General features: G+C 37.9%; 1 protein-coding gene across 1 annotated transcript; it reads right to left on the reverse strand.

Annotated features, from left to right (window-relative positions):
• Window positions 1–819: 819 nt before the first annotated feature.
• Window positions 820–1,931, reverse strand: LOC143540848 (FCS-Like Zinc finger 3-like). Its single transcript, XM_077033817.1, has 2 exons — window positions 1,759–1,931; window positions 820–1,060 (listed from the first exon to the last, which is right to left on the reverse strand). The coding sequence occupies exons 1-2, from the start codon at window positions 1,866–1,868 to the stop codon at window positions 904–906; spliced, it is 267 nt and encodes an 88-aa protein (XP_076889932.1). The 5' UTR covers window positions 1,869–1,931; the 3' UTR covers window positions 820–903.
• Window positions 1,932–16,791: the final 14,860 nt, after the last annotated feature.

Here is a 16,791-nt window from a genome sequence, read left to right on the forward strand (position 1 = left end):
TTAACATACGTTTTCAATTGTTTTTTTTTTTTTGGACTTTTTATTCATGTACAGGTTAACAATCTTGACCTGTGAATTGACCGATGAAAAGTAAATATATACACAACTAAGCCTATTTAAATTTTATATTTCAGTTGGTTATATTAGCATTCATGAGTCATTTAATGGGTTGGTCACATTAATTGATAAATGCATGAGAGCCCATTTGTTCCCCATCAACGAACAACTCTAACAAGTCTATATGAACGTAAATAAAATAGAAAAGCAAGTTTGTCTACAACTAATACCTAAACACATCATACAAGAACACTATATATTCATAATAATATAAAAAAAACAGTAAAAATAACCCGAATAACACGCAATCTAAAAGCTAGTTTGGTATAAACATTGCATACAATTATATTTTTCGCAATTCTCTATAAAAAGTATGATGATTACATCTTATGTAACATACTAAAACCAGTAATAGTTAGTGTTTATATGATTTGTTTACATCTTTTTGGTTTAAAATTATTTTGTATTCCAAAGATACCCTACAAATAACACCAAATTAAAAAAAGAATTATTCAAAATCCATCTTATAACCCAAACATGATCAAGTTGGGTATTTTCATTATAGAATATAAAAACCCAAATACGTGGAGGTTATACAACCAAGGAAAACAAAACATCAACATAAAATAAAAATAAAAAAAAAAGACCAAAATTTATCTCAAGGGTATCTATGTCTTTCCCTTTTATCATCACCATCAAGCATATTGACACCGCACCAACCACTAACTTCTATACAAATTACAAGTTAAACCCAAGCTTCAACAATCTACTCATACACCCCTCCCCTCATATACTATTATCAGAAAAGGGTATCATATGATTTCACATAATATTTCATAAAAGTGACTAATTTGAAGCAACAAGAGTTCCGGTTTGCACAGTTGTTGACTTTTTGGAAGCCTCTGTTGACTTCTTTGATGAAACCTTCCATCTCCTCTCTCTTGCTTCATCATTTTCAATCTGTTCTTGCCTGCATTCTTGGCTACAAAATGGTGTGTTTCCTCTGTAAAAGTGCAAAAATGCCCATCAGAAATCTTGAAACTATAGTAAACCATTCAAGCACAAAGTACAATTCTTGATGCATAAAGTACAAATCTTGATGCATCTAGTTAGAGAATCTTAAAAAAAGTTTAATGTTGGTTTATTATTCAATAAGGATCTTTGAAAATAATTAGTCAACACCTATGAACCCATTTATGTTCGTACCACTTTTTATCATTGTATATTTTTAACAATCCCAATATCCAAACAACCCTCGTATTAGTGTGGAAAAATCCAATTGTATTAGAACTTATGTTTGTTTGTCCAAGTTCAACGAATCTAGTCATGCACAAAATATGCACCTGCACAGTTTTTCATGCACATGGTATGGATCTTTAAGCATAAAGTACATATCATTATATGAGGAAAGTACAACCCATCAAGCGTACGGCTTATTTTCATAAACCTATGGCTGGATCTAGTTGGTTTTTACTCATTTGTTTAAATATACACACTACGTTTAAATATACACTCTACATAAAGTGTACAACATACAACCCTTTATGCACAAAGTACAATCCTTTATATGCATCCTGTTTCCATTTATCAATGATCTTTAAAAAAAACTCACTAAAATTTTTATCAAGGTACAACTGATACAGCATGTGGTACAAGTCAATGATGCACATGTTGGTACAAATATATTCTTAAATTTTATACCTGTACATGAATATGTCACTGTTGTGACCAAGCGGCTTAGAGCAAAAAGTACAAGCCTCAAGAAGATGAGTCTCATCAAACCCGGCGTAAGATAAGGCATCAGACTTCATTGTGTGTTTTAACAAAAGAGGCGCTGGTGAGTGCTAACGTGAGCGTGGGTGTTAAGGTTAAGGATCAAGGGGAAGGAAGAATGCCTGTGAAATGATGTTCATTTATAGAGTTTTAGAAGAGAGGAGCTTGGGATTGTGTGTGGGATGGTGCATGGATGTAATGTGGGGTAAGTGGATGGATTGGTGACACGTGGGGATTGTAGAGGGGTGTAAGATACACTGGATGAATGCTCTTGCTTTTGATTAACTAAATCCACGAGGCATGAATCTAGTGGCGACACCTTTTAATTATTTAAGGTCCCTTTTGTCTTTTCCAAAATATTTGGTACTTGAAGTTTGTGTGCTTTTAAGATTTGTGGACTAAACTTTACTTAATTGCAGTTTTGCACAATTAAAAAAACGGTGTTTTACGATATGCAAACGAGTTAAGTCGCTCGTTACGAAATCAAATTGTGAAAAATCGTGTTACGGTTAACTCTAAAGTGAAGATTGTCTAATAGTCAAGTCTAAATCTGGACTTCATACATTAACTTGATTAACTTCAAAAGACTAATCGAGTCTATTACTTACGCAAGTATAATAAATAGCATTTATATAATATTATTGTTATTATATACAGAAAAACTTATGTGTGTAGGAGAGATAATAGTTCTTATAAATGACAAATTATTTGATAATTATTAAACAAATTCAAGCTTTATACATGAAGTTTAAAATGAGCAAAGATCAAGATTAAACTCAATTCTTTTGCTCCTTATTTGTCGATTATGTTGACAGTCGATTATGTTGACAGTGTTGGAACCTATAGTTGATTAGCAGTTGTAACATAAGTTTTGATAAAGTGTGTATGATTCAACCATTGTATATTAGAAACAAGTACACGACTCAATCATCTTTATCCTTGTAATGATTGAAAAAGGACTTATTGATGTTCAAGTTTAGAAACTTATTGCGACTAAAACTATATAGCATATTTATAATAGTATATAAAATCGCAAATTTTAATTTTTTTTATACATGTGTAAAGGAGGTTGACCCACATGCCTAAAACTCGAGTTAGCTTCTGAATATTGTTATAGATTCGACCTGGAATAGAGTCGTTTGTATTCTTTTATTTGTGATTAACTATTTATTTATATATAATTATATCTAAACTATAATCATGCATATTGATACATTTATTTGTTAGAATCATATAAAGTATCTTGTATTTAATTAATATTTTACAAAAATAAATCGGTTGTGTGATACTCTTTTGTTTATTAAATAAGTTTTAACTTTCAACACAAGTTTGTGTTCATCTCAAACTCGTTTAATTTAGATTACTTAACTTTCAACAAGTTGATATGTATTGATAATCAGTTTGACTGTTCACTGTTATATTATTTTTATAACAAAACTACAGGTACAATAAGCTTATGGTATTTATGTATTTTATTATAGCATACAGACGTAATTAGATGTTTCAGTTTTGAACTTTTGATAGCTAGTGAAGTATTTTGCAATCTGTGCAATGTACTTTATATAACTGTACATTGTACTACATGCAAAAAGAATTGTACGCCAAGCACTTTTTGCACTTTATAGTTTATATAGTTATATAAGTAATTACTATTAGTCCACACATCTGAGATGGCAATCTTGTAATTACTGCTCATATATGGTCTAAGGTCATAAATGGGTTCCAACTTGCACCAATGGTGATAGGTGGAACTCGAGTAGCTAATGACATCAACCCTTGTTTTTTTCTAATATAATTATTTAACGATCTATATTTATTTTAAATAATATCATGCTTATATATTAAAAAAATTAGGCCCACTAAAACTTAATAATACAAAACTATGATTACGTGTAATAATCATATCAGTAATATGACTAATAATAATCTTCAGTATCGCTCCTTATCAACGGCAACCTCGGTGTGGGGCTTCAACGGGGGCGTTAGAGTCCCTCCGCTCGCGCCCCCAGGCGCTAACACCACACCACCGGAGCGTTAACGGTGGCACTAACGCGAAAAACAATGCAGGCGTGAGCTGGTTAGCGGGAGAAGAGAGAGAGGAGCACACCTTTTGAGGTATTTTGGACCGTTGGGAGCCTAAAAAAACAAAAAAAAAAATATATTTTCTATATAGGTTTACGGAAAAGAGCCGTTGAGCTCATATTAAATTATTTCCGCTGGAGCCCCTGCTGGAGCCCCTCCACACCAGGGGCCAGGGCTCCAACGGGGGCTCCAACAACCCCCTTATCCAGTTTTTCTCTCTGCCACACGTCATAATATTATTGGTTGGAGCCCCCACTAAAGCCCCTATTAAAGCCCCCCACACCCCTCAGCCTAACGCATAAGTTATTTTGTGTACTAATAAACGATATAATGATTTATCTTATCAAATTGATTAATATTGTTTTAAAATAATATAAATGAAAATATGAAAGCTAGAGGCATGCGAAATATCGCTATAGTGAGATTGCTCTCATCAATGAATGTGAAATTTAAAAATATTTTGATGAATAATTATCAGCCACTGAATAATGGTTTAATTTGTTAAATTCCTATTTACTTTAAATATAGTTTTAGGTTAGAGTAAAATGTGTTCCTGGTACTGCAAATTGAAATGAAAATCACAATAATAACTTTGATAATCAAGAAATTTTAAAAAACAGCCATTGGCTTTTTATTTTAAAATTAGTCAATTTTGCCCTTTCAAATTTTGTTTTAATCAAAACCATTGGTAGCTTGACATCGTTAACTCTTATTGGTGTGTGCTTTATGATGTAAAACATGTATATGATATTGCATCGAATGTGATAGTGTGACAAGTTTTTATTAGATAGCTTTATAATATTAGTTTGCGTCATACGTTACACTACACAAAACCGACCAAACCTCCACAACTTGATGCGCAGGTCTAAATTTCACACGTTAATCGGCACATAACTAAATTTATTTAAGATACATGGCAAACATTTATTGGATAGAACCATTTAAAAGTTTTTAAGCATATGTTCTCAATTTTAATGGGAAACTAGGCTATTTTTACAACTTTCTAGTTTCTGTGTCTGTATAAAGTAATCATACGTAGAATAAAATGGATAATTTCAAAATAAATGAAATAAAACATCTTTGGTTGCTTTAATTTATTATTTCATAAAATAATAATAAGGTAATTCATTTCATTCGTGCATGATGAGCCAACAAAATAATTGAATAATAATCATTCATTTCATTCTTTATCTATTTCATTCTCTCTACTAGTTTATTTCATTACTTTATTCCAAAAATAATATAAATTTTAAAATTAAAAATTTATATAAATTAATGGTTCAATATAAGTTAGAAAAACAAATTAATACGAAAAAAAAATAAAAGGTCAAATGTCCACACGTCGTTCTCTATAACTCTAAATTCCCCACCTTGAAGATGACGAGACATGGGCCCACTGCCATTATTAACTTATAAATTGCAAATGACCCCCTTAAATATTCCTATGATCGTGGTTATGCCCTTAAGTAACTTTTTATGTGATTATTGGGCACTTTGTGTACGACATATGTAATTAATTAAAATAAAATTTTTAATATATAATTAAAATACAATTAAACAATATGTAACGCCCGTTAATTTCGGTTCCAATAGTTAAAACTTGTAAAGTATGTATAATTCTCGGGATTTAACCAACGTTTCTCGGAAGCCTTTACGTCATCTCGGTACGTTAAACCATTTAACTTTTCTTCCATAATGCCTCATACTTCAATTTGGAGGGACTTGGATGTAACTTCTTATATTATATCATAAAACAAAAAAATATAACCTAACCCTAACCTTTCCGCGCTGATCGGAACCTAGGACCCCCCCCCCCTCGCGAAAATCTTCTATGCAGCCAAGATTACACCTTAAAAACTTCAACTCAAGGTCGGTTTTACGATTCCCCATGTCTTGTACACCTTAATTGGTCTTTATATTACGCGTATTGATCGATTAATGGCTTGTTGTAGGCTAACCGGGTGGCTGTCCAATTGAGAGGTTTCGGGACTGTTTTGGTTGAGGTTTTTACACCAAAATCTTCCTAGGTATGTCTAGTATAACATATTTGAGAATCATGTTCATTGGTGTTCGTTAGGTCGGTCAACTAGTTGTAGTTTGTTTGTTATGTTCGGTTGACTAGAATTGTAGTTTGGTGCGTTTAACGCGAGAGTTGAAGTGATTAACGACCAATTCAGCTCGGGGACACTCGGTTTGATGTACGGGCTGTTCAAAATTCAGTTTTATAAATTATGGGGCTGAATTGGTTGTCGGTTACTCCAACGGGTCGGTACAACGCACAATTGCGTTTATTGAATAGTTGGTGCGTTGTACTTGCGGGTTACCGACCCATTTGACTCGTGTGGCGTCGTGTGGACTTGTTGGCTGTGATTTTATCATAATGGGTCCACATGGGGCTGAGTTGGATGTTAATGGCCCAAACGATTCTTAAACGCGCGTGTTAGTGTCACCTAGTGTTTCCGGAGGCAAATTGGGGATTCTTTATTCCCGGGAGTACCTAAGGGTCGTTTTGGTGAATGTGAGGCCTCGGGGGCTGTTGTGGTTTAGTTTGATGAGGTCGAGGGTTTAGGTAACTCGAACCATGTTAGAACGTCTCGTATGATAAACGAGTCATCTTGATGTCATTAGTACTGATTGAATGTAAACCGACAGGTGTTTGAGTTTTGGGATTACTTAGGGATTTTCTAGCTCGTGGTGAACCCGGGTCTTGTGTCAGGTGAGTTCATGATGCCCCTTTTTAACTCTTTTAAGTTTTGGGCTAGCATGCACACCTAAGTGATTTTCTTGATGAAACGTTTAAACTATTTTACATAGGCTTGCTAGTATATGGTAGGCCTTGGGATGTTATAGTATATATATATATACATTATTGTTTGGCCTATATTTGGTGATGTTGTAGTCGTATCGACTACTGATGTTACGTATGCCTACTTTGTGTTTGCATGCGTTGATGAGATGTTACGTGTTTGGGTTGTAAGTTTGCTCGACCCTGATGTTATATATATATTTATATATATATATATAGATGTACTTGTAAGGATGTTTATATATATATTTATATATATATATATATATATGTATGTATGAGAATGATTATCTATCAGTGATGATGACTTAATTGATGTACCCTTTTTATTTTTAAACTTTTAGTATGACTATCATAATTATTATTACTGATGTTATTTATTTGAAACTTGAACTCACTCAGCTCAAGCTGACATTGTGTGCATGTTAGTGTGAGTTTCAGGTTAGGAAGAGGATGCCTTATCGCTTGGACGTGCACGAAGCTACTTGAACGGTGAAGGGCATACTTGGATGGAAGAATTTACTTTTGAACATTTTATTTCAAAAAGTTTTATAAATTATATTTAAATTGGTTTTGGGCAAAATTCTCGGGTTTTCGGGAACTCATTTAATTATTTATGTTTTCCGTCGAATTATACTATGAGATGTTTGTTTTAATGGAAGGAACCGTTTTCAAGTTTAAATATTTTCTTAAGTATTTTGTATGAATACCAACTATAGGGTTCCCGGGGTTCGGGGCCTTACAAGTTGGTATCAGAGCCATGGTTCGAAGGATCCAAGCATCCCGCGAGTAGCTGCACGCCAAGAGGTAACTTTAAATTATGTAGTCAGTCCTTTGAATTTGAAAGTTTCCAGTATGTGATTAACTGTTTAAGTGTTAGATAGAAGGCTAATGTGGTTAGGGGCAGGGGGTGATTAGGACGGGCGGGTAAAGTAAACGACTAATTACACTTGATCAACGTCATTAGCAGTTTACCCTTACCTTACATGTTCTAAATGCCACTTGTACCTGACCATGTTAAAATTCTGTCTTTGTATGAATAAGTCATGGTTAATACTCGAGCAGCTAAGAGAGGTGGTTCTAGTGTTCGTGGTCGTGGTCGTGGTCGTGGTCGTGGTCGTAAGCCACGTGCCGAAGTCGAGAATGAGATTCCTACTTCCCAGCAGGAAGCCCCGATTCATGAGGAGGGGGATAGCCCCGCCTTAGATCCTGCTATGCGCGTAGCTATCGCGGATGAGGTTTACCATGTGCTTCATAGCGCCATTCCCGAGATCGTTGCTGAGGCCGTTAGGGCCATGAGTCTCTGGTTGGTAAGGGTTCGGATAAGGGAAGGAAGAGTAAGGAAGTGCAGGTCGAAGAAGAAGAGGAGGTGTATGTGCCGAGTGGGGATGAAGACGAAGTGCGGACTGTTAGTGTGTCTACTCGGGGTTGCTCTTATGGTGACTTTAAGAAGTGTGACCCCCCTTCTTTTGATGGTACTAAGGATGCATTGGCAATGCATCAATGGATGTGGGAGATGGAGGCCGTTCTGAGAGTCAGTAAATGTAAGGGGGATGACATGGTGACTTATGCTACTGCCTCGTTCCGTTCCGAGGCACTATGTGGGTGGGATAACTTGGCGCAGGCTATGGGTGATTGTTTGATTAGGAGGATGACATGGGATGAGTTGAAGAAATTGGTTCTTGATCAGTTTTGTCCTCCGCGTGAATTGGATAAGATGGAACATGAATTCTTGACCTTGGAGGCAGGTAGCATGATGCATCGGGAGTATACCACCAAGTTTAACCAGATGGCTCGTTTATGTCCCGATTTGGTTACTCCCGAGGCCAAGAGGATTAAAAAGTATGTGAAGGGGCTTCCAGTGGATATTCGTAGGGGTGTGGTGACTACCGACATGAACTCTTTTCACTCGGTGGTTACCCTAGCAGGTACATTGTTTGATCAGAGGGAGAAGTTACCGCCGACCGAGTCAAGGAAGACATGGAACACTAATTCGTACGGTAAGCGGCCCGGGGGAAACAATTTTAATCAGTCTGAGAAAAGGGTGAAGACTGAGACTTCTGAGTTTAAGAGGGATGCGGCGTCGGTAATTGCAAGAAGTGCGGGAAACCGCACAAGGGGGAGTGTAAGAGTGGGTCTAGCTCCTGTTTTCGTTATGATAAGGCGGGACACCCCCATTTCGAGTGTCCGACGTTGACTTGTTTCCGCAATAAGGGTTCCGGCCATTTGGCATCAAACTGTCCTACCAGTAAGGCAGGGGGGTCCGGTCAGGGGACTTCCTCGAGGGGGAAGATGGAAGAGAAGCCGAAGGCCAGGGCGAGGGCCTTCAACATCTCCAAGAGGGAGGCGAAGGAGGATGCGGATGTCATTTCACGTACTTTTCCTTATTTAGCTTTTATTCCACCGTTATAGTTTCTTATTCCTTTGGAATCGTATGTGATGATCATGTAGCTAAGCAATAGTATAATATTACCCCAGTTACCTTTTTACTTGATGAATTACAGGCGTCAGTCTTATTTGATTCGGGCGCCAGTAGGAGTTTTGTGTCTACCGCTTTCTGTTCCTCGTTGTATAAATCACCCAAGCGCGTAGTCGATGTGTTTGAGGTTGAGGTCGCCGTAGGAAAATCCGTTTCCGTGACTAGGGTTATTCAGGGTTGTTCCATCGAGTTGTCTGGGTATAGGTTTCCGGTGCGGTTATACTTGATGCCGCTTGGCGGTTACGATGTGGTGCTTGGGATGGATTGGCTCGCAAGTGTTGATGCTCAGATCGTTTATGGTCAGAAACTTGTACGTCTAAGGGCCCCGGATGGGACCCAAATTACGGTCTTCGGTGACCGGAATGGTGCGATGCCACATATCATATCCATGCTTAAGGCGGAAAGGTTGATGCAGCGGGGCTGCGGGGCGTATCTAGCGTATGCTATAAATATGAAAACCAGGTGGCTACCGTCGGTGATGTTCCTATCGTTCGGGATTTCCCGGATGTATTTCCAGATGATTTGTCTTATGTGCCGCCGGACTGTGAGGTCGAGTTTCAGATAGACCTTGTGCCGGGCGCAAAACCGTTGCTCGAGCCCCTTACCTTCTAGCACCGAATGAGATGAAAGAACTTATGGCTCAGTTGGAAGACTTGCTCGACAAAGGCTTCATTCGACCGAGCATCTCACCTTGGGGTGTCCCGGTCCTGTTCGTTAAGAAGAAGGACAGTAGCATGCGGATGTGCATTGACTACCGTGAATTGAATAAGCTCATTGTTAAAAATCGGTACCCTCTTCCAAGGATCGACGATTTGTTTGATCAGCTCCAAGGAGCTAGTTGGTTCTCGAAGATCGACCTTAGGTCCGGGTATCATCAGTTGAATATTCGGGAGGAAGATATTCCTAAGACTGCCTTCCGCACTCGTTATGGCCATTATGACATCCTAGTGATGTCTTTCGGTTTGACCAACGCACCGGCTGCGTTCATGGATCTTATGAACCGGGTGTGTAGGCCGATGCTCGACCGTTCGGTTATTGTATTCATTGAAGACATTCTGGTATATTCCAAAAGCGAATCCGATCACGCCGGTCATCTCACGGAAGTTTTGGAAGCGCTGCGAAGGAACAAGTTGTATGCGAAGTTTTCTAAGTGTTCCTTTTGGTTACGTGAGGTTCAGTTCTTGGGTCATGTTATTAACCCAAGTGGTATTTTGGTTGACCCTGCGAAGGTGGAAGCCGTAAACGAATGGGAATCTCCTAAGTCTCCATATGAAATTCGTAGTTTTCTGCGCTTGGCGGGGTATTACCGCCGCTTCATCCCCGACTTTTCAAAAATTGCTTCGTCATTGACCAAGTTGACTAAGAAGAGTGTTAAGTTCATTTGGGGCACTGAGCAGGAGGAGGCATTTCTCGAGTTGAAGAACCGGTTGACGCATGCCCCGATTCTAGCCTTACCCGATGGCACTGATGATTTGGTGGTTTATTCTGATGCTTCTTATCATGGGCTTGGTTGTGTTTTGATGCAGCGAGGCCGAGTCATCGTTTATGCCTCACGGCAGTTGAAGCCTCATGAGGCGAATTATCCTACTCACGACTTGGAACTAGCGGCGGTTGTGTTTACGCTTAAGTCGTGGAGGCATTATTTGTACGGTGTTCCTTGAGTTATCTATACCAATCATAAGAGCTTAAAGTATTTCTTCAAACAAAAGGAACTGAATATGCGACAACGTCGATGGTTGGAGTTGATTAAGGACTATGATCTGGAGATTATGTACCATCTCGGTAAGGCTAACGTGGTTGCCGGCGTGTTGAGCCGGAAGGAGAGACCGAAACCCATTCATGTAAAATCTTATCAACTTATTCTTAAACCCGACATTTTAAAGTAGTTAGCCAATGTTCAGAATGAGGCCTTACAGGTGGAATGGATTATGTCAGAACGTATTTGGGGTCAGGAGAGATTGTTGGAAGACGTCGGTGACGGGTTGAAGTATAAGGATGGTCGTTTGTGGGTACCAAAGTATGGGGGATTCAGAGGTAAAATTTTGGATGAAGCACACAACTCTCACTATTCCATTCACCCGGGCGCGACCAAGATGTATCAAGACCTGAAGAAGAATTATTGGTGGCTTGCGATGAAGTTTGAGGTGGCTTAGTATGTGAGTAAGTGTTTGACGTGTCTACAGGTTAAAGCCGAGCACCAGAAGCCGTTCGGGAAACTTCAACCATTGGAAATACCTGAGTGGAAATGGGAGCATCTTACGATGGATTTTGTGACTATACTGCCTCGTACTCCTAGGGGTAATTACAACACCATTTGGGTAATCGTTGATAGGCTGACCAAGAGCGCTCATTTCTTGCCGATTCGGGAGACTTTTAATTTTGAGCAGCTGGCCGATGTGTTTATTCGTGAGATCGTTTCTAGGCACGGGGTGCCGGCATCCATTGTTTCGGATAGGGATGCGCGTTTTACGTCCAGGTTTTGGAAGAAGTTTCACAAGGAGATGGATACCAAACTCCTCATCAATATTGCCTATCAACCGCAGACGGATGGTCAGTCCGAGAGGACCATTCAGATTCTTGAGGATATGTTGCGGGCTTGTGTTATCGATTTTGGTGGTAGTTAGGATCGTCACTTACCATTGGTAGAGTTCTCGTATAATAACAGTTATCACGCCAGATTGGGATGCCACTGTTTGAGATGCTGTATGGTAGGAGGTGTAGGACTCCAGTCTGTTGGGGTTCCATTGGTCAGAAGCTGTTGGGTAGTTTGGAGGTGGTCGAGGATACGACTGAGAAGCTCGATAAGATTAAGGCTTTTATGAAGGCCGCTCAGGATCGTCAAAAGTCTTATGCGGATAAAAGGCGAAGGCCTATTGTGTTTGAGGCCGGGGATCGGGTTATGTTGAAAGTTTCTCCTTGGAAGGGTATTATTCGTTTTTTGTAAGAGGGGGAAGCTTAGTTCGAGGTTTATTGGCCCGTTCCGTATATCGTCCCGTGTTGGTGAGGTGGCGTATAGGTTGAAATTGACCGAGGAGCTCGTGAGGATTCATCCTACGTTTCACGTGTCCCATTTGAGGAAGTGTTTAGCAGATGAGGAGGCCCATGTGCCTCTTGATGTTATTGAGCTTAATAGTAAGCTGAACTACGTTGAGGAACCTATTGCTATACTTGATCGTCAGCAAAGGCGTTTGAGGAATAAGGTGGTTAGACAGGTGAAGGTGCAGTGGAGGCACCGTAGGGGTTCCGAGGCTACTTGGGAGTCCGAAGACGAGATGATGAAACTCTATCCGCAGTTGTTCCTGTCGCGTCGGGAATCGGGGACGAATCCCATTGTAAGGGGAGAGGACTTGTAACGCCCGTTAATTTCGGTTCCAAGAGTTAAAACTTGTAAAGTATGTATAATACTCGGGATTTAACCAACGTTTCTCGGAAGCCTTTACGTCATCTCGGTACGTTAAACCATTTAACTTTTCTTCCATAATGCCTTATACTTCAATTTGGAGGGACTTGGATGTAACTTCTTATATTATATCATAAAATAAAAAAATATAACCTAACCCTAACCTTTTCGCGCTGATCGGAACCTAGGACCCCCCCCTCGCGAAAATCTTCTGTGCAGCCAAGATTACACCGTAAAAACTTCAATTCAAGGTTGGTTTTACGGTTCCCCATGTCTTTTACATCTTAATTGGTCTTTATATTACGCGTATTGATCGATTAATGGCTTGTTGTAGGCTAACCGGGTGGCTGTCCAATTGAGAGGTTTCGGGACTGTTTTGGTTGAGGTTTTTACACCAAAATATTCCTAGGTATGTCTAGTATAACATATTTGAGAATCATGTTCATTGGTGTTCGTTAGGTCGGTCAACTAGTTGTAGTTTGGTTGTTATGTTCGGTTGACTAGAATTGTAGTTTGGTGCGTTTAACGCGAGAGTTGAAGTGATTAACGACCAATTCAGCTCGGGGACACTCGGTTTGATGTACGGGCTGTTCAAAATTCATTTTTATAAGTTATGGGGCTGAATTGGTTGTCGGTTACTCCAACGGGTCGGTACAACGCACAATTGCGTTTATTGAATAGTTTGTGCGTTGTACTTGCGGGTTACCGACCTATTTGACTCGTGTGGCGTCGTGTGGACTTGTTGGCTGTGATTTTATCAAAATGGGTCCACACGGGGCTGAGTTGGATGTTAATGGCCTAAACGATTCTTAAACGCGCGTGTTAGTGTCACCTAGTGCTTCCGGGGGCAAATTGGGGATTCTTTATTCCCGGGAGTACCTAAGGGTCGTTTTGGTGAATGTGAGGCCTCGGGGGCTGTTGTGGTTTAGTTTGATGAGGTCGAGGGTTTAGGTAACTCGAACCATGTTAGAACGTCTCGTAGGATAAACGAGTCATCTTGATGTCATTAGTACTGATTGAATGTAAACCGACAGGTGTTTGAGTTTTGGGATTACTTAGGGATTTTCTAGCTCGTGGTGAACCCGGGTCTTGTGTCAGGTGAGTTCATGATGCCCCTTTTTAACTCTTTTAAGTTTTGGGCTAGCATGCACACCTAAGTGATTTTCTTGATGAAACGTTTAAACTATTTTACATAGGCTTGCTAGTATATGGTAGGCCTTGGGATGTTATAGTATATATATATATACATTATTGTTTGGCCTATATTTGGCGATGTTGTAGTCGTATCGACTACTGATGTTACGTATGCCTACTTTCTGTTTGCATGCGTTGATGAGATGTTACGTCTTTGGGTTGTACGTTTGCTCGACCCTGATGTTATATATATATTTATATATATATATATAGATGTACTTGTAAGGATGTTTATATATATATTTATATATATATATATATATATATATATATATATGTATGTATGAGAATGATTATCTATTAGTGATGATGACTTAATTGATGTACCCTTTTTATTTTTAAAATTTTAGTATGACTATCATAATTATTATTACTGATGTTATTTATTTAAAACTTGAACTCACTCAGCTCAAGCTGACTTTGTGTGCATGTTAGTGTGAGTTTCAGGTTAGGAAGAGGATGCCTTATCGCTTGGACGTGCACGAAGCTACTTGAACGGTGAAGGGCATACTTGGATGGAAGAATTTACTTTTGAACATTTTATTTCAAAAAGTTTTATAAATTATATTTAAATTGGTTTTGGGCAAAATTCTCGGGTTTTTGGGAACTCATTTTATTATTTATGTTTTCCGCTGAATTATACTCTGAGATGTTTGTTTTAATGGAAGGAACCGCTTTCAAGTTTAAATATTTTCTTAAGTATTTTGTATGAATACTAACTGTAGGGTTCCCAAGGTTCGGAGCCTTACACAATATACATATCATACACTGTTAATATAAAGCTATCTTACTATACAACTTATAACAATTTAAAAATTAGCAATTAATTGATTAACTAACATTACTTAGACACTACTTGTTGTGTTTCTTTATAACTACGCGGGTTTTCTAAAAAAAAGTAACATATAAGCGAGAAAAAAGACACACACACATATATATATATATATATATAATGCCCATATAACGAACTAGCTTTTAAACCCGTGTATTACACGGGTTTTGTCAAATGATAAAGATAAATAAGGTCTGTTATTTCAGTTGTGATTATCAAAATACTTGTGATTAATTTAATGTAGACTTAATGGAAAAAACATACCGGGTTAACGAAAAATACTAAAATAGCATGATTTTGGAAACACCAGGTGTTTATTTGCAAGAAATTTAAAAAAAAGGTACTAAGGTTGTGTAGTTGGTTAAACCTTATGTATGAAAATGACACTTGATTCAATAATGAATATAATCAACACTCTGTAATAACCCATTTAATAAAATGGTTTTGACCCATGACCCATAAATAGCTAGAATGAATGAGATGAGAGATTAGAAATTAGGTGAAATGTGGGCTTGACACCTAATATTTAACATTTTCCTTTATTAGTATTGCAAGATAAGATATAAGATAAGAAGTAAGATAAGATAAGATAAATATTAAACGTAAAGTTTATATCATCTTATTATAATGGGAATTGAGTTCTCTTTATTCTTGATTAACTCTAATTAAGGACGTGAACGGGTGAAGCTAAGTTCACTCACATCTAATTATTCAGAACTTGTGCTCAAGCTCAATTCATTTTGAGCTTATATGAGAAATTTTCTGACTTATTCTTTCTTAATATTTATATTTTTTTAATTATTATTTATATACAAACATAAATATATATAAATATATATCTTCTACTTGTGGCCTGGTGGTAGGCGGTAGAAAGGCTTGGGTTCTCCAATGAACACCCAAGTTCGATCCCCACTTGTGTCATTTTGGATGGATATTGACAACGATATTTGAGCTAGCCCTTGCGCAGTTATCAATTCGGATCCCGAGCTCACCCGGGTTTTCTTCCTACCGTGTGTTATGCTAGAGAGTTCTGCTCTTGTGGAGGAACAACGACTGTCAAGTGGCAACTGACAATATGGTTTCCTGAGGAAATGTCCAAGCTCAACTTTAAAGTCAGCGTAGGCTCTGTTAAGACAACAAAATCTGACCATAGTCGGGCAAAGGACTCTACAAATTAGAGAGTGTAGTGGCCTAAACACAAAGAAGAAAGTTGTCGTTCTAAAGATATGTATGTATGTATATGTGTGTGTGTATATATTGCTATTCTAAATAATAACCTTCTTTGGACTCACAAGTTTACTCAACATTTGGATATGAAAATTTGTGTACTTTTATTGAACTAGTAAACGAACTCGTGCATCGGGGCGGAGTTTTACATAAATCTAAAATCATAATAACAAATACTGATGTTGGTTTCATAATACTGACGCCGGTGCATATGTTGCAAATCACAATGACGACACATGTTTTACATCCATCAAAAATCACAAATACAAAAATCAATATCAGTCCAATAATACATATACCGGTATCTATGTTGTTTAATTGGTATCCCTTCAGTTCGTCACAATATTGGTACAATAACAACAGCCAATATAATTAACAATACATGAAAATGTTACTTTCAAATAAAACTCTGTTTTCTAATAAAATTTATAGATGTTTAATAAGGGGTATATAATTTACTGTTCACATGTGACATGTTAGTAAATATATAAATAGTTTTTTAGGAACTTAATTTAGTGATTCAAAGAACTTGCTACTTGCTAGTGGGTAGATAACAGTGAGGTCGGTGGTTAGGGTCAAGAAGAGTGTGAGTAAAGTCATGGGATTAACGACTTTTGGTATTTAAAAGAAAAGCATCAAGATATTAATTGGCTGCAACTTGCGACAAAAGCTTAAAAAAGTTAATACAAAGATGAATAGTGATTTGTCGAGAGACAAACCATGACTTGCCATTTAATATATAGATTAGCGATGAGCTCGGTATGATTATTGGACAGAAAATTTTCAAATATGGATGCCGGTATAAAATTAATTGGTAAGGTATCGAAGGCAACAATTTAGGAAAATACTGGTACCGTACCAGTACCGATCCCGAAACCTCAAAAGATCGGTACCTAAATGATACTGACGGAACTCGATTCGATACAAGTACGCATCATTTG

The sequence above is a fragment of the Bidens hawaiensis genome, unplaced genomic scaffold (genome assembly GCF_021521415.1).
Source record: "Bidens hawaiensis isolate Kalapana, Puna unplaced genomic scaffold, B.hawaiensis_p1.1 tig00012376_1, whole genome shotgun sequence".
Taxonomy (NCBI): domain Eukaryota; kingdom Viridiplantae; phylum Streptophyta; class Magnoliopsida; order Asterales; family Asteraceae; genus Bidens; species Bidens hawaiensis.

Bases quoted from the DNA above. Each gene is read 5' to 3' on its own strand.
- LOC143540848 (XM_077033817.1), bottom strand. From the start codon at position 1,868: ATGAAGTCTGATGCCTTATCTTACGCCGGGTTTGATGAGACTCATCTT. The intron at 1,061-1,758 runs GTATAAAATTTA...GCACTTTTACAG, and splicing joins AGTGACATATTCATGTACAG to AGGAAACACACCATTTTGTA.